General features: G+C 44.2%; 2 protein-coding genes across 2 annotated transcripts in view; both read right to left on the bottom strand.

Moving 5' to 3' along the window:
- TANGO6 (transport and golgi organization 6 homolog) overlaps positions 1-2,610 on the bottom strand; it is a 200,973-nt gene extending 198,363 nt beyond the window's left edge. The window contains exon 1 of the mRNA XM_053604717.1: positions 2,367-2,610. Within this exon, the coding sequence (XP_053460692.1) occupies positions 2,367-2,481 (115 nt within the window). The 5' untranslated portion in view covers positions 2,482-2,610. The remainder of the gene's footprint in view (positions 1-2,366) is intronic.
- Positions 2,611-6,571: 3,961 nt separating this feature from the next.
- The window catches only part of LOC128595777 (cadherin-1-like), a 111,332-nt gene continuing 93,618 nt past the window's right edge, over positions 6,572-24,285 (bottom strand). The window contains exons 12-17 of the mRNA XM_053604739.1: positions 23,015-23,160; positions 19,533-19,757; positions 18,983-19,210; positions 14,633-14,763; positions 11,748-11,891; positions 6,572-8,523 (exon numbers count right to left, since the gene is read on the bottom strand). Coding sequence (XP_053460714.1) covers positions 8,314-8,523; positions 11,748-11,891; positions 14,633-14,763; positions 18,983-19,210; positions 19,533-19,757; positions 23,015-23,160 — 1,084 coding nt within the window. The 3' untranslated portion in view covers positions 6,572-8,313. The remainder of the gene's footprint in view (positions 8,524-11,747; positions 11,892-14,632; positions 14,764-18,982; positions 19,211-19,532; positions 19,758-23,014; positions 23,161-24,285) is intronic.

The raw sequence follows: 24,285 nt of genomic DNA, 5'->3' as shown, positions 1-24,285 counted from the left end.
GTTTCTTCAACTACTTCAATCAGACACAATTGGATGTGAAAATCCAACTGAGATTTGCAAAAATGTAAAACAACGCTACTCTTCCCAATAAGTTATTTTATTTTATAAAATATAGTTATTTTTCATTAAAAAGTCACTATGTCAACATGCAAAGGGTTTACTATTTTCAAATAAATTAAATATTTTAATACAGTAAATATTGATACATGTAACCTACAAACCTTTGAGGTCCTCAACAATTTTTAGAGGGTAGGAAAAGAATCCTGAAATCAGAAAGTCTGAGAATTGTTGCCTTAAAACAGTGTTTTTCAAATTTCAGTCACAGACCAGTGCCATGATTTTTGCCATTTATCTGAGTCCCAGCTGTATTGTTATTCGTTTATTTAAACTAAATCATTTAGGTTCAGCGCCTGTGGCTCAAGCGGCTAGGGCGCCAGCCACATACACCTGAGCTAGCAGGTTCTAATGAAGCCCGGCCCGCCAAACAACAATGACGGCTGCAACCAAAAAATGTAGCCAGGCGTTTTGGCAGGTGCCTGTAATCCCAGCTACTTGGGAGGCTGATTCTTAAGAGAATCGCTTAAGCCCAGGAGTTGGAGGTTGCTGTGAGCCGTGATGCCACCGAACTCTACCCAGGGTAACAGCTTGAGGCTCTGTCTCAAAAAAAAAAAATAAATAAACAAATAAAAATAAACTAAATCATTAAAAAAAATTAAATTAGTAATAGCAGATACATTGTTTCAAGTGTTTTATGTATATTAACTCAATTCTTACAACTACCTTGTGAGGTAGGGAATATTATTATTTTCATTTCCAGATGAGGCGATTAAGGTTAAGTTATCTGCCCCAGGGCACATAAACTGTAAAAGTGGCAGAGCCTGGATTCAAAATGGGCAGTCTGGCCCCAGAACCTAGGCCCATGATCACTACACTGTTTTTTTTTTTTTTTGAGACAGAGTCTCACTATGTCACCCTCAATAGAGTATGGCATCACAGCTCACAGCAACCTCAAACTCTTGGCTTAAGCGATTCTCTTGCCTCAGCCTTCCAAGTAGCTGGGACTACAGGCGCTCACCACAACGCCCAGCTATTTTTTTGTTGCAGTTGTCATTGTTGTTTAGCTGGCCCAGCTGGCCAGGGCCGGGTTCCAACCCGCCACCCTCAGTGCATGTGGCCGGAGCCAGAACCACTGTGCTACGGACCCCCGTGCCTATACTACATTTTTCAATCCTGGAATGTTTCTCTAGTACCATCTAAAACCATCTATATCACACTTCAGAAAATGCTGTCACCATGAAAAATGATATCTGTTCCTTTCAGTCACTTGTTTATTTATTTACTTATTTATTTAATTTAGAGACAAAGTCTCATTCTGTTGCCCAGGCTAGAGTGCCATGGTGTCATCATAGCTCATAGCTACCTCAAACTCCGGGGCTCAAGCAATCCGCTTTCCTCAGCCTCCTGATTAGCTGAGATTACAGTGTAAACCACCCTGCCCGGCTCATTTACTGTAAATTTTTTTCATTTCCTTCTGGTATGGTGTAAAGTTTGCAGGAGTTTTTGCAGTTAGAGGTATATCTCAAATTTGAGACTGGGAACACCTCATGGCCTTTCATGTCCCTTTACCTACAGATCTCTTCCTCCAAAACATACAGTCCGATTATAAATAGAACACCTTCTGGTCTTTCTCAAAGCTCCAGATAACATCAGAGACTCTATACTGAATAATCTGGCCTTAGTCTGAGGAGGGGGTTCAGTAGATCTCGGTCCTAGGTCCATGTTCTGCCCCTAATTTGACCACATGATTTGGGGCGGGTTACCTTACTCTCTTCGGTGAGCCTCGGGTGTCCTCAATTATAAAAGGAGAGTGGTAGCCTCATCCACTCCCAATGTCCCTTAAGATTCTAAATCCCTAAACACGCTCCCTAAACTTGCTTAAACGTCACTGCTTCTGACTTCTGGACTCCTTGGCATTTTGAACAAATCTCAAGGGTCCACATTAAACCTGCGCCCCCAAGCGGTCGGGACCTCACATAATACACTTGACGGGCGTCTAACCCTCCGAAGGGGTTTCCGCAGTCACCACGTAAGTGAGCGGCAGTAAGGACTGAATGAAATAGTGACCCCAAGGCACTTTACACTGCCTGGCACAAGACAAGCACGCAAGAGATGGTTGGCTACATCAGTACTCAACGTTTCCTCAAGGATGAAATGAGGCTGGGCAGACAATGCCCAAAGCCCCCCAGCAGCGGGGCAGAAGGCCCGCGAGAGCCCGAGGTGCGCAGTAAGGGACGCAGGGCAGCCCTGGAAGCCTGGCGGCCCTGAGCGTCCCGGGTCCAGCCGAGCACCAAGATGCGTCCTCTCACCTCCCGGGCTCAGCAGCAGCTTCAGCGCCTCCAAAATCCGATCCAGACTGCACGTCTCCAGAGCCCCGTTGCTCACAGACTGCCCCGTGGCCGCCATGACGGGTGTGGAACTCATCGTCTGCGACCAGCGCAGGCGATTCACCAGACCGGCGTCGGCGCCATGTTGAGTGTGGCTGAAGGAGATCGCGCGCAACTGGGCGGGACCTGAGCGTGGGCGGGGCCTATTCGGTCGGGCACGCCCCCTGCACATCAGGTACGCTTTTCTGCTTCGTTTACGCCCCTGGTGTGTGAGGGATCCCCCCAAATGGCTAACACAACCTGCCTACATGCAGAACATAGGAATTCAATATGATTAACTGCTATATGAAGGAGAAGGAAGAGAGAAATACTTTAGCATAAAATAACATGTATTTCAGTACAAAAATACTCAGGCACCAAAAGTAGTAGACTTAATGAAGTAGAGATGCTTGCACCTACTTACCCTGAAGTATGATATTTTGTTTTTAAGACAAAATCTAACTCTGTTGCCCAGGTGAACGTATGGTGTCAACTCACAGCAACCTCAAATTCTTGGGTTCATTTGATCCTCCTGCCTCATCCTCCTCAGCATCTGGGACCACAGATGCCCACCACACCACCTATTTTTCTATTTTTAGTAGACATAGGGTTTCATTCTTGTTTAGGACGGTTTCCAACTCCAGAGTTCAGGGGAGTTCAGTTTAGCCTCCGCCTCCCAGAGTGCTAGGATTACAGGCGTAAACCACTGCACCCAGCCTTACAGCTCCCATTTCACTGTGTATATTCCCTTCCTCTGTTGTGTATAGGCACAAATTCATTTTGGAAATAAAAAAATGTTAAGGTCATTTTGGGATGTTAAACATTTAGTGAAATGGGTGAAAGTCATTGTGTGGGAAAAGCCTGCCCCTACAGTTTGTGGGGATTGGGCAAAAACCTCATCCCCTAAGTCTAAATATTTCCAAGTTAGAAATCAAACTAACAGACTCTAATATTTTCCATCCTCCTATGTTGAAAAATATAGCAGGTTTGAACTAAGGATTCTGACTTTGCCTCAGAGCTCCACACTGGCGATCTAGCCTGGCCATTATTCTTATCATGCCTCCATCCTGCCCCAAGGGGCCTTTGGTGGGACACCCCAGTCCTGTACATTCAAGCTCTATCTATACTCCCCATTCCCAAGCAACTACCACTAGGCTGTTCTGGGACTTGCATTGTATACACAAGGACCAGGGGGCACCTTCCCGATAGAAGACCAACTGAAGAGGCCTGCGTAGCCCAGGAGCATTGGTGGGGGAATTTCAGGGTCCCAGACCCTGGAGCATGCTCTGAGAAGAGGGTGAGGATTTGGGGTGGGGAAGTCCCCTAGATCTGGCAGATTTCTTGCTCCAGGATAGGGGCATGTTAATAGGAACCCAGATGGGGTGTCCAAAGCATGGGCTCAGGTCAAGGGCCTAGCACACCAAGCCAAGCCTAAAAGATAAGAGGATTTCCAGAGCTGAGAATCCTTTATCCCAATGTATCACAGGACCTAGATATTATTACTTTTCTCTTACAGGTCGTACAGGCTCAGACATCACAAATCAACATGCATAATTTCAAAAATAATGTCATAAAATCTCACAAAAATGTTTTACAGCAAAGTAATATATCACACATAGAATACAGCACCTTTTAATATATAAGATAGGATGTTGGAGGATGTAGACCCAGGAGGCTGTAATGTAAATGGGCCCTGTGTCTTAAGAGAGGGAAACATTCTCAGGCTTCTCTGAGCCTAAAATCCTACAAATGTATCCTGTGTCCTGAGAATTCGGTATTTAAGCTTATAGAATTTTTTTTTTTTTTGAGACAGAGTCTCATTCTGTCGCCTTGGGGAGAATGCTGTGGCATCATTGTAACTCATAGCAACCTCGAACTCTTGGGCTCCAGTAATCCTTCTGCCTCAGCCTCTCAAGTAGCTGAAACTATAGGTGTCTGACACACCTGGATAGTTTTTCTATTTTTAGTAGAGATGGGGTCTTGCTCTTGCTCAGGTTGGTCTGGAACTCCTGAACTCAAGCAGTCCACCCGCCTCAGCCTCCCAGAGTTAGGGTTACAAGCATGAGCCACCAAGTTTGGCCAACCCAACCCCTTTTTATAATTTTTAATTTTCCCTTCAAGATACAATCAAGGTTCATCTGTTGGTTCCTTAGAAAAGTAAACAGAATTATCACATGACATAGTAGTTTCCCTACTAGGTATAGTCCTGAAAGTATTGAAAGCAGGGACTCAAAAAGATACTTGTACACTAATGTTTGTTGTAATAGTTAAAAGGAGAAATAGGGCAGCGCCTGTGGCTCAAGGAGTAGGGCACCAGCCCCATATACTGGAGGTGGTGGGTTCAAACCCAGCCTCAGCCAAAAACAGAAAAAAAAAAAAGGTAGCAATAACCCGAGAAGAATGGATGAACATACATTGGATTATTATCCAGGCATAAAAAAGAATGTTATGATATATAATACAATATGGATGAAACTTGAAATTATGCTAAGTGAAATAAACCAGACATAAAAAGATGAGAATATGATTCCACTTATATAGAAAGTAGAATAGAGGTTACTATGGGATTGAGAGGCAGGAATGGAGAGTTATTTCCTGCTGGGTACCAGATTAGCTTACAATAATAAAAAAGTTCTAAAAATAGATGGTTACATATTTAAAATGTACTTAATACCACTGACTTATACATTTAAAAGTAGATGAAATAGGGCGGCGCCTGTGGCTCAAAGGAGTAGGGTGCTGGCCCCATATACCGGAGGTGGAGGGTTCAAACCCGGCCCTGGGCAAAAACTACAAAAAAAAAAAAAAAAAAAAAAAAGTACATGAAATAAATGGGTGCAGAGTTTCAGTTTGGGATGATGCAAAAGTAGTAAAGATGGTGGCGATGGCTCCACTACAAAGCAAATGAACTTAATGCCATTGAATTATACACTTAAAAAGGTTAAAACAGGGCTGCGCCTGTGGCTCAGTGAGCAGGGCGCTGGCCCCATAGACCAAGGGTGATGGGTTCAAACCCAGCCCCGGCCAAAACTGCAACAACAATATAGCCGGGCATTGTGGCGGCGCCTGTAGTCCCAGCTACTCGGGAGGCTGAGGCAACAGAATCACCTAAGCCCAGGTGCTGGAGGTTGCTGTGAGCTGTGTGATGCCACGGCACTCTACCATGGGCAATAAAGTGAAACTCTGTCTCTTAAAAAAAAAAAAAAAAAGGTTAAAACAGTTAATATTCAAGCAAGGCATGGTGGCTCACACCTGTAATCCTAGCATTCTGGGAGGCCTAAGCACAGGAGTTCAAGACCAACCTGAGCAAGAGCAAGACTCTGTCTCTACTAAAAATAGAAAAACTAGCCGGGCATTGTGGCAGGTGCCTATAGTCCCAGCTACTTGGGAGGCTGACGCAAGAGGATCCCTTGAGCCCAAGAGTTGGAGGTTGCTGTGAGCTATGATGCCATTGCACTCTACCCAGGGCAACAAGTGAAACTCGGTCTCAGAAAAAAAACAAAAGGTAAATTTTCTATTTTACCACAATTAAAAGAAAAAATATATAAAAAGTCACACTCCTCTAGTAGAGAAAAGTTATAGGCCTATCCTATACTAGGGTTTCTTTCTTTCCTTTTTTTTGCAGTTTTTGGCCGGGGCTGGGTTTTAACCCGCCACCTCTGGCTTTATGGGGCCGCCACTCTATACTAGGGTTTAATAGTGGCACTAAGACATTTTGGACAGGATAATTCTTTGTTGTGTGAGGATGTCCTGTGCATTAATAGGATGGTTAGCAGAATGCCTGACCTTCCACAATTGTCAAATGACTCCTGAGGGAGGGGACCACAGTATTGCCCAGCAATGAACCACTGACCTGTACCAACTTTGCTGAGTAGGTGGGCATTGTCTGAAACATGGCTCTATCCCTCAGCTTAGCCGACAGTAGTCTTCCAGTGATAAGAGAAGTTTATTGGTTTCACCACAAGCCACATGGATGGTCATTTTTCAAATAAAGTTACCTTGTGAGTACAGTTTCTCCCACTTAGCCCCCAGTAGAGAAACCCTTTCAGCATGAGGTTTCTTTCTCCATGTTTTGACTAAGTTCATCCCCCTCATCTGTTTTTTGTCTTGCCTGGAGATGTGATGGAATCAAATAAAACAAGGATGACAATGGTTTAACAAAATTCTTTAATAAAATTTATAAAAATGTATTTTTGAGAATAATTTTCTCAGCCTGAATTGTTTTCCTTTTCCACCCCCAAAGAAAATACAAAATTATTAGCACCCACACACATACACTCGAAACTACACTGACATTCTCTATACAGAACTATATTAGACATAGCTTAAACTGCAGATAAATCAAGATAATTCAAAGAAGTGATTGCAGAGTTGATTTTTTTCTTCAAAAACATTTGACAGACAGTAAAGCTATTTTAATAAAACTCTTTCTTACGGTTGTCAAGAGGTGAAATAATTTGCACTGTGAATTTACAAAAAGATCCAAATTAAGATCCTCTCTACCCCGACTTCCCCTTGCATAACACCCATTAGGGCCATGTATTCTTCTTGCTTCTAAGAAAAAATTAGAATTTCTAATATTCTCAGCGTTCTATGTGCACTTGGAATTGGGCAAACATGTTCAGATCAGTCAGCATTTTCTATAACCAGCATCAAAAGCAGGCACTTGGGAGTTCTGGGTGTCAGGAACAAACCATGCTACAAGGATCCTGGGTAGTGAACAAGTGTTGAAATTTCTCCATTCCTCCATTCTTCCAGAATTTTCAGAGATGAGGTAGATCCACCTCAATCATCCTCAGCATCAGTTTGCTAAACTTACTCAATAACAAGCTCTCTTGCCATCTCTTCATCCACTTTTCCTATTTCCCCTCTGTCTTTGGCGCATTTCTTTAGGCACTATTCTCTGTCTCAGAATGTATCGCTTTTTGTCTCAGTGTTAAAAAACAAACATTAAAAATTAAGTGGCACCTGAAAACTCATCACAGTTTCTGGCCAAGTCTCCCTGTTTAGAACCAAAGTACCCCAGAATGACGGACATTCACATAATAAACACTCTTACTGTCAGCCCCATATACCGAGGGTGGCCGGTTCAAACCCAGCCCCAGCCAAACTGCAACAAAAATAAACACTCTTACTCAGAACAAGTAAATGGATAAATGCCATCTCAAGTTATGTGCTCAAGAGATGAAAAGGGAAACCATTAAAGGATTTTGGAGTATACAATATCCAGGCAAGATGAGGCCAGACCAAGATGCAGCCTAAAAGGGCTTGGTAATTTCTGCACCAGAGGACTGCCATGTGGGGCAAAGTGATACAATTCAGGAGTAAGAGTGCATGTCAGGACATGGGGCACCAGTGCAGTGATGGGGAAGGAAGGAGTATACAAAAAGGCGGGGCAGGGGGAAGGGAGATTGTTTTTAATGTACATAAAACAACAGACCTAGAACTGACTCCTCCCCTTTCTTTAAAAAATAAGGCAAACCCACTTAAGGAAATCTGCATGTTGCTGGCAGAACCTTCTGAGTTTAAAGTTGGTCTTTTGAAATATTAAAATTACTGGGCGGTGCCTGTGGCTCAAGGAGTAGGGCGCTGGTCCCATATGCCAGAGGTGGCAGGTTTGAGCCTAGCCCCGGCCAAAAAAAAAAGAAATATTAAAATTACTCACGTAAGGAGTGATGAAAGAAAAAATAAAGATTCAAGGAGTAAGGCAAAACCTTTTCAACACACACAGATTAGAGCTAAAAAGTGGAAATTAAACTATTCTAACTGCATCACTGATCAGTCTTTTTTTCCCAGAATCTCATCTCTGGTGAAGGGAGGTGAAAATCCGCCAGCAACACAATTTCTGCTTTTTCATCCCACAGGTCTAGGGACCCATCTCTCGAGTCTCCTAGTCATCCTCACCGCCTCCGTACATATCTGCCAGCTTCTTGAAGCGATTGCCCCATTCGTTCAGGTAGTCATAGTCTTGGTCTCGGTCTGACTCCTCCGAGTTCAGAGAGCTCAGGCTAGCAGCTTCAGAGCCGCTTCCTTCATAGTCAAACACGAGCAGAGAGTCGTAAGGAGGTGCCGTGGGGTCACTATCAGCTGCCTTCAGATTCTAAAGAAGGGGAACAAAAGGATCTTTCAGTGACAGTGACAGGGAGGGTACACTTGTTATCTGAGGTGAGAAACCTCTTGGTACCTTAAGCAACACATAAGACTTGGCAATGCAGCCGGACCATAGAACACCGCAGAGCAACGGACACCAACAGGACACATTTATAGGAGTGGCACATAAAGATGGACGTGAGGTGTTGGTAAAAGGTCACAGGAAAATGTGCAGAATGTTTTCTCCTTAAACCAAAATGATATATTATATGAAGGCAGGGGAGCTATAAGAACTGACCCATCAAGGCCCTCACAATGTGGGGTGGGGGTTCCATGCTGCTAGTCAGGGTGAACAGAGGCTGAAGACGATAAGGACAGTCATACTGGTGCACGCAGGCTGCATTTCAGCCCAGAAAGGTCTGGAAGGATGAATACCAAACTGGTATTCATAATCATCAATTATGGAGAGTGAGGGGATGGAGGAACTGAAGAATAATTTATTTATAACATATTTTCATAATTCACATTTTTAAAATAGCAAGCATACTATTTTTGTAATTTAAATAAAAGCTACAAATCAATGTGATGACTTGCAATGAATGTGAATGGAGAAAAGGAACTGAATCCAGATGTATCTGAAAGGGATGATGCTGGGCGTGGTGGCTTACACCAATAATCCCAGCACTTGGGAGGCTGAGGTGGGAGGATGACTTGAGGCAAGAGTTCAAGACCAGCCTGGACAATATGGCAAGACTCTGTCTGTATAAAAACAAATAAATGAAAAAATAAAAGGGATGACTAAATTGGTCCTTTCTGTTCCTTGTTTTCTCCAAAGATCCAGTGGCTAGAACAGAAGTGGCTTGATCATTCCCAACACTGCAGTGCCTTGTATAGTCTCTGGTGACAGTAACTCGCATAGAAACTCTATCAGGCCACTGCCATTAGAAAAGCTGTGAAAATCATTCCAGTAAGTGAGCAAGTGATTAGGGTAACATAGTTTAAGAAAATAGGGCGGCGCCTGTGGCTCAAGGAGTAGGGCGCTGGTCCCATATGCTGGAGGTGGTGGGTTCAAACCCAGCCCCAGCCAAAAAAAAAAAAAGATCCTGCCAGGTTATTCTTTTACTGGGGTTCCTTCTTCTAATTTAATTAATGACTTATTATTCTCTCTTGCAGATAGTGATAATCTTGTGACAGTTCTGGCCAATAATATATTGGACAAACTCCTTTCTTAAATAAAAAGGCGGTTTGGGCCGGGCCTACTTTCTCACACCTATAATCCTAGCACCCTGGGAGGCTGAGGCAGATGGATCACTTGAACTCAGGAGAATAAGACCAGCCTGAGCAAGAGAAAGACTCTTTCTCTACTAAAAATAAAAAAACTAGCCAGGCATTGTGGTGGGCACCTGTAGTCCCAGCTACTCGGGAGGCTGAGGCAAGGAGATCAATTAAGCACAAGAATTTGAGGTTGCTGTGAGCTAGGATGCCATGGCACTCTACCCAGGGCACAGAGTGAGACTGCCTTTAAAAAAAAAAAAAAAGAAAACATTTGCTAGAGAAAAAACTTATGCTCTTCTTTGCCCTTCATAATTCTTCCTGACTGGAAAACAGATCACAAATGATAGCCATCTTGTGATCACGAGGCCATAGCATGAAAACAAGGATCTACATTCTAAGAAAAGTGGATTAGCCTAGACAACCTACACAATGGGAAAGGATATTTGCATATTTTCAATCAGACAAAAGCTTGATAACCAGGATCTATAGAGAACTCAAATTAATCCACATGAAAAAAGCCAACAATCCCTTATATCAATGGGCAAGAGACATGAATAGAACTTTCTCTAAAGATGACAGACGAATGGCTAACAAACACATGAAAAAATGTTCATCATCTCTATATATTAGAGAAATGCAAATCAAAACAACCCTGAGATATCATCTAACCCCAGTGAGAATGGCCCACATCACAAAATCTCAAAACTGCAGATGCTGGCGTGGATGTGGAGAGAAGGGAACACTTTTACACTGCTGGTGGGACTGCAAACTAGTACAACCTTTCTGGAAGGAAGTGTGGAGAAACCTCAAAGCACTCAACCTAGACCTCCCATTCGATCCTGCAATCCCATTACTGGGCATCTACCCAGAAGGAAAAAAATCCTTTTATCATAAGGACACTTGTACTAGACTGTTTATTGCAGCTCAATTTACCATTGCCAAAATGTGGAAACAGCCTAAATGCCCACCAACCCAGGAATGGATTAACAAGCTGTGGTATATGTATACCATGGAATACTATTCAGCTATTAAAAAAAATGGAGACTTTACATCCTTCGTATTAACCTGGATGGAAGTGGAAGACATTATTCTTAGTAAAGCATCACAAAAATGGAGAAGCATGAATCCTATGTACTCAATTTTGATATGAGGACAATTAATGACAATTAAGTTTATGGGGGGGGAAGCAGAAAGAGGGATGGAGGGAGGAGGGTGGGGCCTTAGTGTGTGTCACACTTTATGGGGGCAAGACATGATTGCAAGAGGGACTTTACCTAACAATTGCAATCAGTGTAACTGGCTTATTGTACCCTCAATGAATCCCCAACAATAAAAAAAAAAAAAGAAAAGTGGACTAGCCTGATGCACCAGCCTAGACTGCTTACCCAGCTTTCCATCAGCACAAGGTATATCTACTCCAACTATTTCAGCTTATCATATTTACAACGGAAGGCACTTGTGACACGTGCAATATGGATGGCATTTTTTGGTCCTCAGATAGACTTGTGATACATATTTAAAATCATTTAACATTATACAAGAATACAAGGAAAACTGTTAGTGAAACCAAACGAATTTATAAACTCTTTAGTGTCATTTCTAGATCTACTAAATCCTCTCAAGCAAGTCTTGGTTTTGCCATATGGACTTTGCAAATTCACTAAGACTAATACGAAGTGCTATTAGTTCCAAAATTCAGATGAGACACAAATTAAAAATAGGGCTCGGGGGCGGTGCCTGTAGCTCAAGGAGTAGGGCGCCGGTCCCATATGCCAGAGGTGGTGGGTTCAAACCCAGCCCCGGCCAAAAACCAAAAAAAAAAAAAAAAATAGGGCTCGGGAATCAGGTGAGCTGAAAACATGATAGAACAATCTAAAGACCCCCTTTTCTCGGTTGTGACAAAAATGCTCTTTTCTGAGTTCAGAGCTAAACTGTGCCTTGGCTATTGACTTCACTTACTTCATCAATAAAATTTCCAATTTCATCAGGATTGGCAGGGCGGGGACGATACTGGGGCACACTCAGGAGGGTTGGTGCGACATCATTGCGAGTCACTTCAGGCCGAGCATCCAGGCCCCTGTGCAACTGGCTCAAGTCAAAGTCCTTTGGAGCAAAAGATAAAAGTATAACAAAGATTAAGCATCAGTCATAGACACAAGGCTGTGTTTGGTTTATAGGTTACATTATTGCTATAATGCCTTAACTGCCAACTGTATGATATTTACCAGCCTGTGCCCAATTTAATATGAAATGACCATTTTAAAACTAAAAGTCTCTCACGGAACACTAGAAGAAAATACAGTCCAAAAGGATTGTGAGTAGCACTTGTGGGTTATTTTGACTTAACTTTTCATAGGACATGATAGTCAGATTATTATTCAGCAAACGTGTGTGCCTTCCCCACCCTAAGCTATTAGAATACAGTCATGGTGGCCTTTGTCATGTGACTTGCTTAGCCCACGGGATATTAACATAAGAGACGTAGGCAAAAGCTTGAAATACACTAGCTTTCAGGCACAAAGATGAGACTTGCACTGAATAGACCTGGACAAAACTTGCAGCTTAGAGCCCATGAACTAAGCTCTGCCTAGGCCCCTGAGCCTCAGCCATCACATAGATTCTCAGGGGCCCGAAAGCCCCAGCTAACCCATGAGCACATGAGAAAGACAAGCACACTGTGTGCCACACAGACTCTGGGATCTTTTGCTATATTGTTCACTGACACAATATATCTGGTGTCACCCAGCTAGACTTAAAAGTCCCTGAAACCTGGAATGAAACCTTATCTCTCTGTATACCTCTAGTCCCCTAAATATGTTGTATACAGCAAGCATTGAAATCCTCATCAGTGGGCTCTTCTAAACCTGTGGACCCCAATACCTGGGCTGTAGACCATAGAAACTGGGCAGCATGGGTGGCGCCTATGGCTCAATGAGTAGGGCACTGGCCCCACATACCGAGGGTGGCAGGTTCGAACCCGACCCCAGCCAAACTGGAAAAAAAAAAAAGAAAGAAAAGAAAAAATAGCTGGGCGTTATGGCCCAGCTACTCAGGAAGCTGAGGCAAGAGCTGGAGGTTGCTGTGAGCTGTGATGCCATGGCGAGGGTGACAAAGTGAGAGTCTGTCTCAAAAAAAAAAAAAAGAGGGCAGCGCCTGTGGCTCAGTCGGTAGGGCGCCGGCCCCATATACCGAGGGTGGCGGGTTCAAACCCGGCCCCGGCCGAACTGCAACCAAAAAATAGCCGGGCGTTGTGGCGGGCACCTGTAGTCCCAGCTACTCGGGAGGCTGAGGCAGGAGAATCGCTTAAGCCCAGGAGTTGGAGGTTGCTGTGAGCTGTGTGATGCCATAGCACTCTACCGAGGGCCATAAAGTGAGACTCTGTCTCTACAAAAAAAAAAAAAAAAAAGAAGAAAGAAAGAAAAACTAGGTGGCATGGCAGGAGGTGAGCAGTGAGCAAGCAAGATAAGCATCTATTGCTCTCTCCTATCACCCACAGATGGGACCGTCTAATTGCAGGAAAACAAGCTCAGGGCTCCCACTGACTCTGCATTATGGTGAGTTGTATAATTATTTCATTATATATTACAGTGTAATAATAATAAAGTGGCCCAATAAGTGTAATGTGCTTGAATCATCCTGAAACCATCCCCCTGCCGCCCCACACCCTATCCATAGAAAAACTGTCTTCCTTGAAACCATTCTCTGCTGCCAGAAAGCTTGGGGACTACTGTTCTAGGCCATAGAGCTCAGCAAAAGGCCTGAGTCAAAAGCAGAACTCTGTGACAGGCCCCAGGGTTTCCTTTCTAAGTAGATTCTCTAAGACCCCAAATGTTAAAACTTGAGGAGAAGATGAATTAAAAGACCATCCACAGGCCAAAACTATTTTGATCTAGCTAAAAACTCAAGAGAAACATGGCTGGGTGCAGTGGTTCGTGCCTGTAATCCTAGCACTCTGGGGTCCCACAGTGGGAAGATCCCTTGAGCTCAGGAGTTCAAGACTAGCATGAGCAAAAGCAAGACCCCATCTCTACTAAAAATAGAAAAATTAGTCAGGTATTGTGGCAGGTACCTGTAGTCCCAGCTAGTCCCTCAGGAAGCTGAGGCAAGACGATCACTTGAACCCAGAAGGTTGAGGTTGCTGTGAGCTATGATGACACCATGGCACTCTAGCCTGGGCAACAGAGTGAGACCCTATCTCAAAACCTACCTCAGCAAAACTCAAGAGAAATAAAATATTAAAACAGACTAGTTGCTTTGTGCCAAAGATTACATACTAGTTTACAAGTACAATGAAGTTCCTGTCTTGAGAATAGTGATGAGGAGTGTAGGCTCTGGAGCCAGACCACTTGGCTCTACTGCTTCCTACCTGTGTGACTTCGGGCAAGTTATTGAACTGCTGCTATTTGCCTCAGTTCACTTATCTGGGTACTGAACAATGAGCAATAAATATTAGCTATGCTGCTGATGATGACAGTTGCCAATGGCAATGTCTATTTTCTTGGGTAAGGCCTTAAGAAAACAGTACACAAAGTGACACAGAGCTAATACTTTCTTTTTTTTTTTCTTTTTGAGACAGACTCTCACTCTGTTGCCCCGGCTAGAGTGCTGTGGCATTAGCCTACCTCACAGCAATCTCAAACTCCTGGGATTAAGCAATCCACCTGCCTCAGCCTCCCATGTAGCTAGGACAACAGGTGCTTCCCAGGATGCTTGCTAACGTTCTACTTTCAGTACAGAGTCTCACTCTCAGGCTGGAAAAGAGCTATTTCAATTGCCTTCTCCCGATCATTGCTTCTTACAAATAAAGGGACTGCCACTGAGCTATCGTGGTTTTAAACACGCACCTGGTCCTCTTCTCCACCTCCTTCTTCATCGTAGTAATAAACGTTGTCCCGGGTGTCATCTTCCGGGGGCAGTAAGGGCTCTTTGACCACCTGTCTCCTCCGAAGGAACAGCAGGAGCAGCAGAATCAGGACTGGGGAGAGAGTGAGCGAGAGAGTGATGAGAGCCACAGGCATAGAAAGCGGGAGGAGCAGCTATCACAGGGCACCCCTGCCGCGCACCCCAGACAGGCAGGTAGACAGCCACAGGCTGCCTGTAGAACACTTACAGACGTCAATACACATGGTGCTCACATCTCTGAAGTTGGTATGTATGTGACACAATGTGGTGGACAGTGATATGCAAACTCAAGTATGGTATGGAACTTCTAAGTGCAGCTTGAGACCAATCATTATCTTAGCACATCTGGGGGAAAGTAGACCAAACAAGAAACAGTAAGGTCCAAGCCCCTGAAGCAGGAGCATGTTTGGTGTGACAGAGGGACAGGACAGTGTAGCTGCAGTGAGGTGAAAGAAGTGCAGAAGAGGTCAGATGGGTGGGAGGGATGTGTGGCGCACTGCAAGGACTCTGAAGCCATCGAAGGTTTGTGAGCAGGGCTGCTGGGTCAGCCTAAATGTGCCTGACACAAGCATATTATTGTTAACCAGTTATGGACAGGAGGACACATACTATAAAATCACCTGGAATGCTCCTTTTTTCCTCTTTAAGATAGAATCATGTAAGCTAGCTTTAAAATCTATTTAATTGCCAGGGCTTAAGATCCTCTACCCTGGGTTTATTTCTATACAATTAACACTTATAAATATTACAGTATTCATTGTGAATGAAAAAATATGATTCCAGGTGGCGCCTGTGGCTCAGTGGGCAAGGCGCTGGCTCCATATACTGAGGGTGGCAGGTTCAAACCCAGCCCCAGCCAAATTGCAATAAGAAAAAATAGCTGGGCGCTGTGGCGGGCGCCTGTAGTCCCAGTTACTTGGGAGGCTGAGGCAAGAGAATCTCCTAAGCCCAGGAGCTGGAGGTTGCTATGAGCTGTGACGCCATAGCACTCAACCAAAGCAATAAAGTGAGACTCTGTCCCTTTAAAAAAAACAAAAAACATATATATATATATATATATATATATATATATATATATATTCCATGTGTTTTCTTTACAGGTACATGTGCCCAAGTACCTACATATCACACCACACCAAAGCATTATTGCACTGAAACAAGAGTCTGCATAAACTTGAGGGGAAGATTTCTCCATAATACCTGACCTACCTATTGTTTCTGAAAGCAGAAAAATGCCAGAGACCTTACTGAGATAAAGGAACTCCCTTGTCTATGACTCAGCAGCAAGAATACCAAACTCCTGCTGCACATGCCAACCCGTCTCTGCCCAGGGTGACAGTGGTAAACGAGGCAATACAGGCTTCAAAAAGTCCCCTTCCACTCAGAGGTTAGAGCAAGAAACAGCCTATGGGCTCAGTGCCTTTACAGTGCCAGCCACATGCACCAGGGCTGGTGGGTTTGAACCTGGCCAGGGCCTGCTAAACAATAATGACAACTGCAACAAAAAAATATCCAGGCATTATGGCAGGCGCTTGAAGTCCCAACTACTTGGGAGGCTGAAGCAAGAGAATCACTTAAGCCCAAGAGTTTGAGATTGCTGTGAGCTGTGATGCCACAGAACTCGACTGAGGGATATTTAGTGAGACTCCGTCTCCAAAAAAAAAGAAAAAAAAGAAACAGCTTATGATTTCCAAAAGGGATGCTCCTTCTGAGTCATGCCAAAACCCCAGTATCCCCAGTGACTGAAACAGAGCCTGGCACAGAGGAAGTAATCAAATATTGACAGGGAAATGTGAAAATCTTCAGGTCTCCTGGCATCTCGCTAGCATATTTTTTCCCTTAAGAAGTAAGAAGTTTGGGCTCAGCACCTGTAGATCAGTGAGTAGGCGCAGACCACATACATTGAGGCTGGCGGGTTCGAGCTTGGCCTAGGCCTGCTAAACAACAATGACAACTGCAACAACAACAACAAAAAATAGCTGGGCAGGGGCGGCGACTGTGGCTCAGTGGGTAGGGCACCGGCCCCATATACCGAGAATGGGGGGTTCAAACCCAGCCCCAGGGCCAAACTGCAACCAAGAAAAAAAAAAACAATAGCCGGGTGTTGTGGCAGGGGCCTGTAATCCCAGCTACTGGGGAGGCTGAGGCAAGAGAATCGCCTAAGCCCAAGAGCTGGAGGTTTCTGTGAGCTGTGATGCCACAGCACTCTACTGAGGGTGACAAAGTGAGACTGTCTCTACCAAAAAAAAAAAGCCAGGTGTTGTAATAGGCACCTGTAGTCCCAGCTACTTGGGAGGCTGAGGCAAGAGAATTGCTTACGCCCAAGAGTTCGAGGTTGCTGTGAGCTATGATGCCATAGCATTCTACCCAGGGCGACACAGTGAGACTCTGTCCCCAAAAAAAAAGAAAAAAAAATAAGAAGTTGGGGATGGGTGTAGTGGCCAACACCAATAATCCTAGCACTCTGGGAGGCCAAGGTGGGTGGATTGCTTGAGCTCAGAGAGTTTGAGACCTTGTCTCTAAAAATAGCCAGGTATTGTGGCAAGCGCCTGTAGTCCCAGCCACTTGGGAGGCTGAGGCAGGAGGAATGCTTGAGCCCAAGAGTTTGAGGTTGCTGTGAGCTGTAACACCATGGCACTCTACCCAGGGCAAAGTCTCACAGAGTGAGACTCTTTCTCAAAAAAAATAAAAGAAGCTGGACATCTGCATTTATCCAGCCACTGCTCTTTCCTTAAATGTTGTTCTACAAGGGAATCTCCACGCCCTTAGTGTCTAATAAAAGGTACTTGATTATTTAGCAAATATAGGCAATCCTATTTTAAAATATATTATTTTAGGTATAAATATCTATTTTTCTGAATATACTAGTCAGTCACCACTACCTTCAAAGCAGTCTGGTCTGTTCAAGTGTAATTTGACTCAGAAGTGGGAGGGCGGGGCTTGTGCTACTGTACCCAAGATGAAGACAGAGGACAGGCAATGAGCCTGATCTCACAGTATAATAAAGGCATGGAAAGTCTAGAGCAAAAAAGCCTAGAAAGCTTGACGAGGCTGGCGGCAAAGGGCAGAAGCCAATGCTTCCCAGCAAACATCTCCTGAAGGTTGAGAGACACCCCCTCTCTCCGAGAGTCTGCGCTGAACCAGCAGCATGATCCCCGGCACCCCTGTCCGATCTAAAGCCCCAGATTTAGTCCTGCTGCTTCCTCTGCTTCCTTTTCCCACTCCAGCCAGCCTGGCCTGCTTTCTGCCCTACAGAGCCCACTCCACTCCCTCTGTGCCTTTGCTCACGTGGCAACTGAACCTTCCCAAATGCCCCTCTGCCTGCCTGAATGCTACCAGTCCCTGTGGCCCAACTACATATATCTTCTATGAAATCTTCTTCGAGATTCAATTACAGCCTGTTCTGACTGCAAAGGCATGTGTGAGCTAGACCACTCCTTGTAGTCCTTAATTTTACATGGTCTTTAATTGCTTTGCAGTCACTTGTTTTTCCAAGCCCTAACAGCATCTGTGTCAACCCCAGAGCTCCCCCTATAGTGGGGTCCAATGACATGGGTTGTAGAAGAAACTGGCAACCTTCCTAGCATCCTCTTTCTCCTTCATCCTTTTAGTCATTGATACTCACTGCTCACCTCACCATCCACTCCAAGCCCCTGTCCAATTTTAATCAGGCACATGGTCACCTAGTTAGCGTGGGAGCTTCCAGAATACCTTGCAACTAGATGTGGCTATTGTTTGGGACAATAGGATATTAGTGGAGGTAACATATGCAACTCCCAGATGTGTGGATTCCACTTCTTCTCTCATCCTCCCTCCAGGATGGAATGTAGAGGTGGAGGTGGTGAGCTAGCTAGCTTTGACCTTGCTAAGAAGGGCAGCACCTAAGGCTTACAACCTTATCAGCATCACACAGGAGCTGGTTAGAACTGCAGAGTCTGAGGCCCCACGCTAGACCTCCTGGAAAAGAATTCTTATTTTACCATGAGGTACAGGTGATGGGTATGCACTCAAGCTTGAGAAACAAACACTGACCTAAAGGATATAAAAAAACAAAAGAGAAAGAACCAGGACATCATGGAACAGGGCAGCCTTCTAGTCTGGACCACTTACCTCTGAAATGTTTCCCCTGAAATACATAAACTACTATTTTATTTAAGCCACCATACTCAGGAGTTTCTTTATCGGTTTAACCTGTACCCTAACTGGTGCAAGAACAAAAATCATTTGTAGGAAACAAACCTTCCCCCATTTTAAAAGTCAAAGGCTGGAAAACACTTGCCAGCTGCACTTACTGAGCAAAGCAAGAATTCCTCCGAGAATACCCAGAATGGCAGAAACTTCTAATCCTGCTTCCGCATAATCTGCCTTCACACAGTTGTTAACGGCCCCTTCACAGTCACATATATGGACCTCTAAGGTCGTCACTTGGTCTTTGTTCTGGTTGTCAAAGAGTTTGAGATTGATTTTGTAGTCACCGACCTCCAAGGTTTTCTTTGGCTTCAAACTGAGAGACTCTTGGCCTGGGAAATACAATAAAAAGAAGTGATGGGACCAGGAAAGGATAAAAAGCTCATTCTAGAAAGAAATTGGTAGGGAACTAAAGACATTTCAAAGCTCAGTGAAGGCAGCAGAGCTGCTTAAGTTTTAGTCTACTGGGAAGTATGCTACAAAGTTAAGATACCAGGAAAGGAAAGAGACCTTTGAGGCATTTGTAGAAGAGACAAAGAACCAACATCAAAGGAAAGGGTGGCATCTTCAAGTTGAGAAGGGAAATTCAACGGTGGGCCGAGGGAACACATGACACCCAGAGCAAGGCTTCCAAAGTAAAGCTCAAGTACTGACCTGGGTCGTTGTACTCAATGGTCCAGTTGACACTTGCCCCGTGTGTTAGTTCAGCCGTGAAGGGAGAAGTATTGGGGGGAAGATCCGGATCAATGATGTTTATGATACGAGGCTGCGGATTCTTCTGGCAGAATTGTAATATTCGAGGTTCTGGTACAGGGGCATTGTCATTCACATCAGAGAGGAACAGAAGAAGTGTTCCCGTCCCAGTAGCAACTGGAGAACCTATCCGAAAATACAGAGGAAATGCTATAGCTTAGAAGCAGTATTAATCCCCACTGTTTCCACCAACCCAAGCCTGAATGTTGTCCTGGCTTCAGTGGTCCCTCACCAGGCTCCACTCACCCTGGAGGCTCCTGTCCTACCAGTCCCAGGTGGGCAGGTTCCTGACCAGCTAGAGTAGACAAGTTCATTCCTCACACCAAGGACATCCTCCTTGTTCGCTTAACTTTATTCCTTCATTACACTCTACTCTAAAAAATCTTTATTGCCCACCCTCCCTCCACTGCCTCTGACAAGTTTTCCTTTTTTCTGAACCTCTATGCTATTTAAGGTTATTATTGAAGGGTTAAGCCTTTTTAAACCACTGCAAGTTGCTTTTCAAAATAGATACGGAAGTTCCATACACATCATCTGCATGTCTTTCTTTTTTTCTTTTTTTTGAGACAGAGTCTCACTTTGTCACCCTCTATAGAGTGCCCTGGCTTCACAGTTCCCAGCAACCTCAAACTCGGGCTTATAAGATTATCGTGGCTCAGCCTCCCAAGTAGCTGGGTCTATAGGCACCCATCACAATGCCCAGCTATTTTTAGAGACAAGGTCTTGCTCTGGCTCAGCCTGGTCTCGAACTTGTGAGCTCAGGCAATCTACCTGCTTTGGCCTCCAAAGTGCTGGGTTTTACAAGTGTGAGCACCTCGCCTGGCCCCATCTGCATTTTTTTTTACATCCTGACAAAGCACCAAGCATATGGCAGCAGGAAAAATAGGTTCCCAAAGAACCATTATCATTATTGTAATAGCACGTGACAGGGAAACAACAACAGCAGAGTCATCTATCTCAAACCTGTAACTAGTTTGTGCCTACATGGTAAGAATGTAAATCTTTTTTTACCTTTTTATAAAGTGAATTTTCTACTTTAACAATAAGCATGTGTCATTTAAAATGAACTTAGAATATTCTGTTTAATGAGCCAATAGATTTTCTGAAGAAATTTCATTCTCCTCTTAAACTTCACATTGAAAGGCAGACGTGGCCAGGCGCGGTGGCTCACTCTGGGAGGCTGAGGTGGGTGGATCATTTGAGCTCAGGAGTTCAAGGCCAACCTGAGCCAGAGTGAGACCCCGTGTCTAAAAAAGCCAGGTGTTATGGCAGGTGCCTCTATAGTCCCAGCTACTCGGGAGGCTGAGGCAAGAAGATTGCTTGAGCCCCAGGGTTTGAGGTTGCTGTCAGCTATGACACCAAGGCACTCTACTGAGGGTGACAAAGTAAGATTCTGTCTCATAAATAAATAAATAAATAAATGGCATGCATGATCTGACCAACACGCGCAAGAACCATTCAGACCTTAACAATGCAATCATAGTTGGAGGGGATGGGACGGTCAGCAAAGTAAGGCTTCCTGGCCAAATTAAGACCACAGCTGTGCTTCTCCCTTTAATATACTGGCTGCTTCAAGGCATCCAGAGCATTATATTATTGGCCTGCAGAGCCTAAAATTTTCACCCCCAGTCCTTTACAGAATACGTTTGTTGACCCTTGCTTTAGATGTCATTTGCCTCAACTTAACTGCCAGGTCAAGGAATTCCCTCGTAGCCAGAGATAACTGGCCAGGCAGGGGGCTAGCTTTTCTGTAAGGCAAGGGTGCTCTGCAAACGGAGCCCCACTATGGCCTTACTTGCTTTCTCTGCTGCATTCCAGAGAATACAGATCATCAAACCTGGAATTACTACGTTAGGAGAGGATGGAAAGTGAGAGAGAGGGAAGAGAATTAGCCCTAGGAAGCTAGCAGTGATTCTGCTTCAGGACACTCTCTGACGGATGCTCTTGTGCAGAGACAGGTACAGCATGTTTACTTGCTACTCATGGAAACAGCAAATCACTGGGAACAACCCCAGTGTCCTTTAATATGCGAATGATCAAATTAAACAGTGCTCTATCCAGATAAGCATCTTGTTAAAAAGAGATCTAGAATGTACTACAGTAGGGCTCTGCATCTTAAAGAGCACGCACTTTACTCCAAGATGCCTTTATTGCCTTCCTCCCTCCACTCTAAGAAAATAAATACTTTTTTTTTTTTTTTTTCAGAAAGAGTCTCACTCTGTTACCCAGGGTAAGTGCTGTGGGGCTCATAGCAACCTCAAAGTCTTGGACTCAAGCTATCCTCTTGCTCAGCGGGTCCTCTTTTCTCAACCTGTGGGTCTCAAAAAAGGGCTGCGGCATTAGGAAGGTTGAGAACCACTGCTCTTGATGAACCTCCTGAATAGTGGGCCTATACGTGCCCACCACAATGCCTGGCTCATTTTTCTATTTTTACTAGAGACAGGGTCTCACTCTTGCTCAGGCTGGTCTCAAACGCCTGACCTCAGGTGATCCACTTACCTTGGCCTCCCAGCCTGCTAGGATTACAGGTGTGAGCCACTGTACCCAGACCAATAAAACTATTTCAAAACAATGTTTAAGATAATGGTTACTATAATAAAATAAAATAAATGAAAGCTCTCCATAAACCAAACAGTGGTTTATAATAAAGCATATTTCTGTATGCATATAAATGTATTTAAGTACAAAGAAACAGTCTGGAAAGGCTTATACCTAACTGATGATGATAAAAATAATGGACAGCCATTACATAGTGTGTACTATGTGGCAGACACTATTCTAGGCACATTTACATCAATTAGCTCATTTAATCCAAATAGGGTATTAGCATTTTGTCAGATAAAAGAATCGAGCTGCATAAAAATTAGCAAATACAAGGTCATAGGGGAATAAAACTTTGAACCTATGATAGAAATCCTGGTAATTAGGCGGCGCCTGTGGCTCAGTGAGCAGGGCGCCGGCCCCATATACCGAGGGTGGCGGGTTCAAACCCGGCCCCGGCCAAACTGCAACAAAAAAATAGCCGGGCGTTGTGGCGGGCACCTGTAATCCCAGCTGCTCGGGAGGCTGAGGCAGGAGAATCGCCTAAGCCCAGGAGTTGGAGGTTGCTGTGAACTGTGTGACGCCACGGCACTCTACCGAGGGCGATAAAGTGAAACTGTCTCTACAAAAAAAAGAAAAAGAAATCCTGGTAGTTTGGGCGCCTGTGGGGAGGTGAGTAGGGTTCAGATTTAGAGAAGGAGGAACTTCATTTTATTTTAATTTTTGTCTAAGAGAATGGCTTTGCCTAAGAATAAAGGAAAAGATTGACCTTACAGCTCCAAAAGGGTAGGGGCAAGAAAGGGAACTGGTCAGGCAGGTGAAGCAGGGCAGGGCGAGCCTACCATTGTCTGTTGCTATTATGAGGGCTGTGTACGTGCTGTTCTTCACATGATCTACATTCTCTCTGTCCAGCTCAGCCCGAGTGGAAATGGCACCAGTGTCCGGATTAATCTCCAGCCAGTTGGCAGCATCCCTCCAAATCCGATACCTACACAAGCACAAACTCTGGTTTAGAACAAGAATGGTAAACAGGAGATAGCTGAAGATGGCTAAGGTTCCTCTTCATTTATATAGTTACTTCTAACGTTTTTATTTTGTAAACCAACAACTCTGAAGCTGCCAGAATAGTAAGACAATCATCCACGGACACTTCACCTAGATTTACTCATTGTTAATTTTGCTACAGTTGCTTTCTTTCTATGTATATTAACACACACATAACTTCTTGCTTTTGCTGAACCATTTGCTAATAAATTTCAGATATCATGTTCCTTTCTCATAAATACTTCAATGTGTTATCTCCTAAGAACAAAAGCATTCTCTTACAGAACCACAATTTGATTTTCGGTTTTAGAAAATTTAAAATTGCTTAGCCGGGCATTGTGGCGGGCGCCTGTAGTCCCAGCTGCTCGGGAGGCTGAGGCAAGAGAATCGCGTAAGCCCAAGAGTTAAGAGGTTGCTGTGAGCCGTGTGACACCACGGCACTCTACCAAGGGCGGTACAGTGAGACTCTGTCTCTACAAAAAAAAAAAAATTTTTAAATTGCTAAATTTTTAAATTTTGATAGGCGACTAGGCACCCGTAGCATAGTGGTTAGTTATGGCGCCAGCCATATACACTGAGGATGGCAGGTTCAAACCCGGCCCGGGCCAGCTAAACAACAACGACAACTGCAACCAAAAACTAGCTGGGCATTGTGGTGGGTGCCTATAACCCCAGCTACTTGGGAGGCTGAGGCAAGAGAATCATTTAAGCCCAAGAGTTTGAGATTGCTGTGAACTGTGACACCATGGCACTCTACCAAGGGTGACATAGTGAGACTCTGTCTCAAAAGAAAAAAAAATTATTTTGATAGAATATTATTGTATATGGTATATATTCAAATTGTCAATTTCTCCAAAACTATTGTTTTGTTTTGTTTTGTTTTTTTAGCAACCCCACATCCTTCCAGATTCATGATCCAATTGAGGATCATACATGACATTGAGGGTCAAATCTCTTTAGTTTCCACTAATTTGGAACCATTCCTTAGGCTTTCTTTTCTTTTCATTTTTTTTTTTTTTTTTTTGAGACAGAGCCTGGTTAGAGTGCTGTGGTGTTGCAACATATCCCC

The sequence above is a fragment of the Nycticebus coucang genome, chromosome 2 (assembly GCF_027406575.1).
Source record: "Nycticebus coucang isolate mNycCou1 chromosome 2, mNycCou1.pri, whole genome shotgun sequence".
Lineage (NCBI taxonomy): Eukaryota > Metazoa > Chordata > Mammalia > Primates > Lorisidae > Nycticebus > Nycticebus coucang.
Note: the sequence above shows the minus strand (reverse complement) of the source record. Positions and strands in the feature narration are given on the sequence as shown.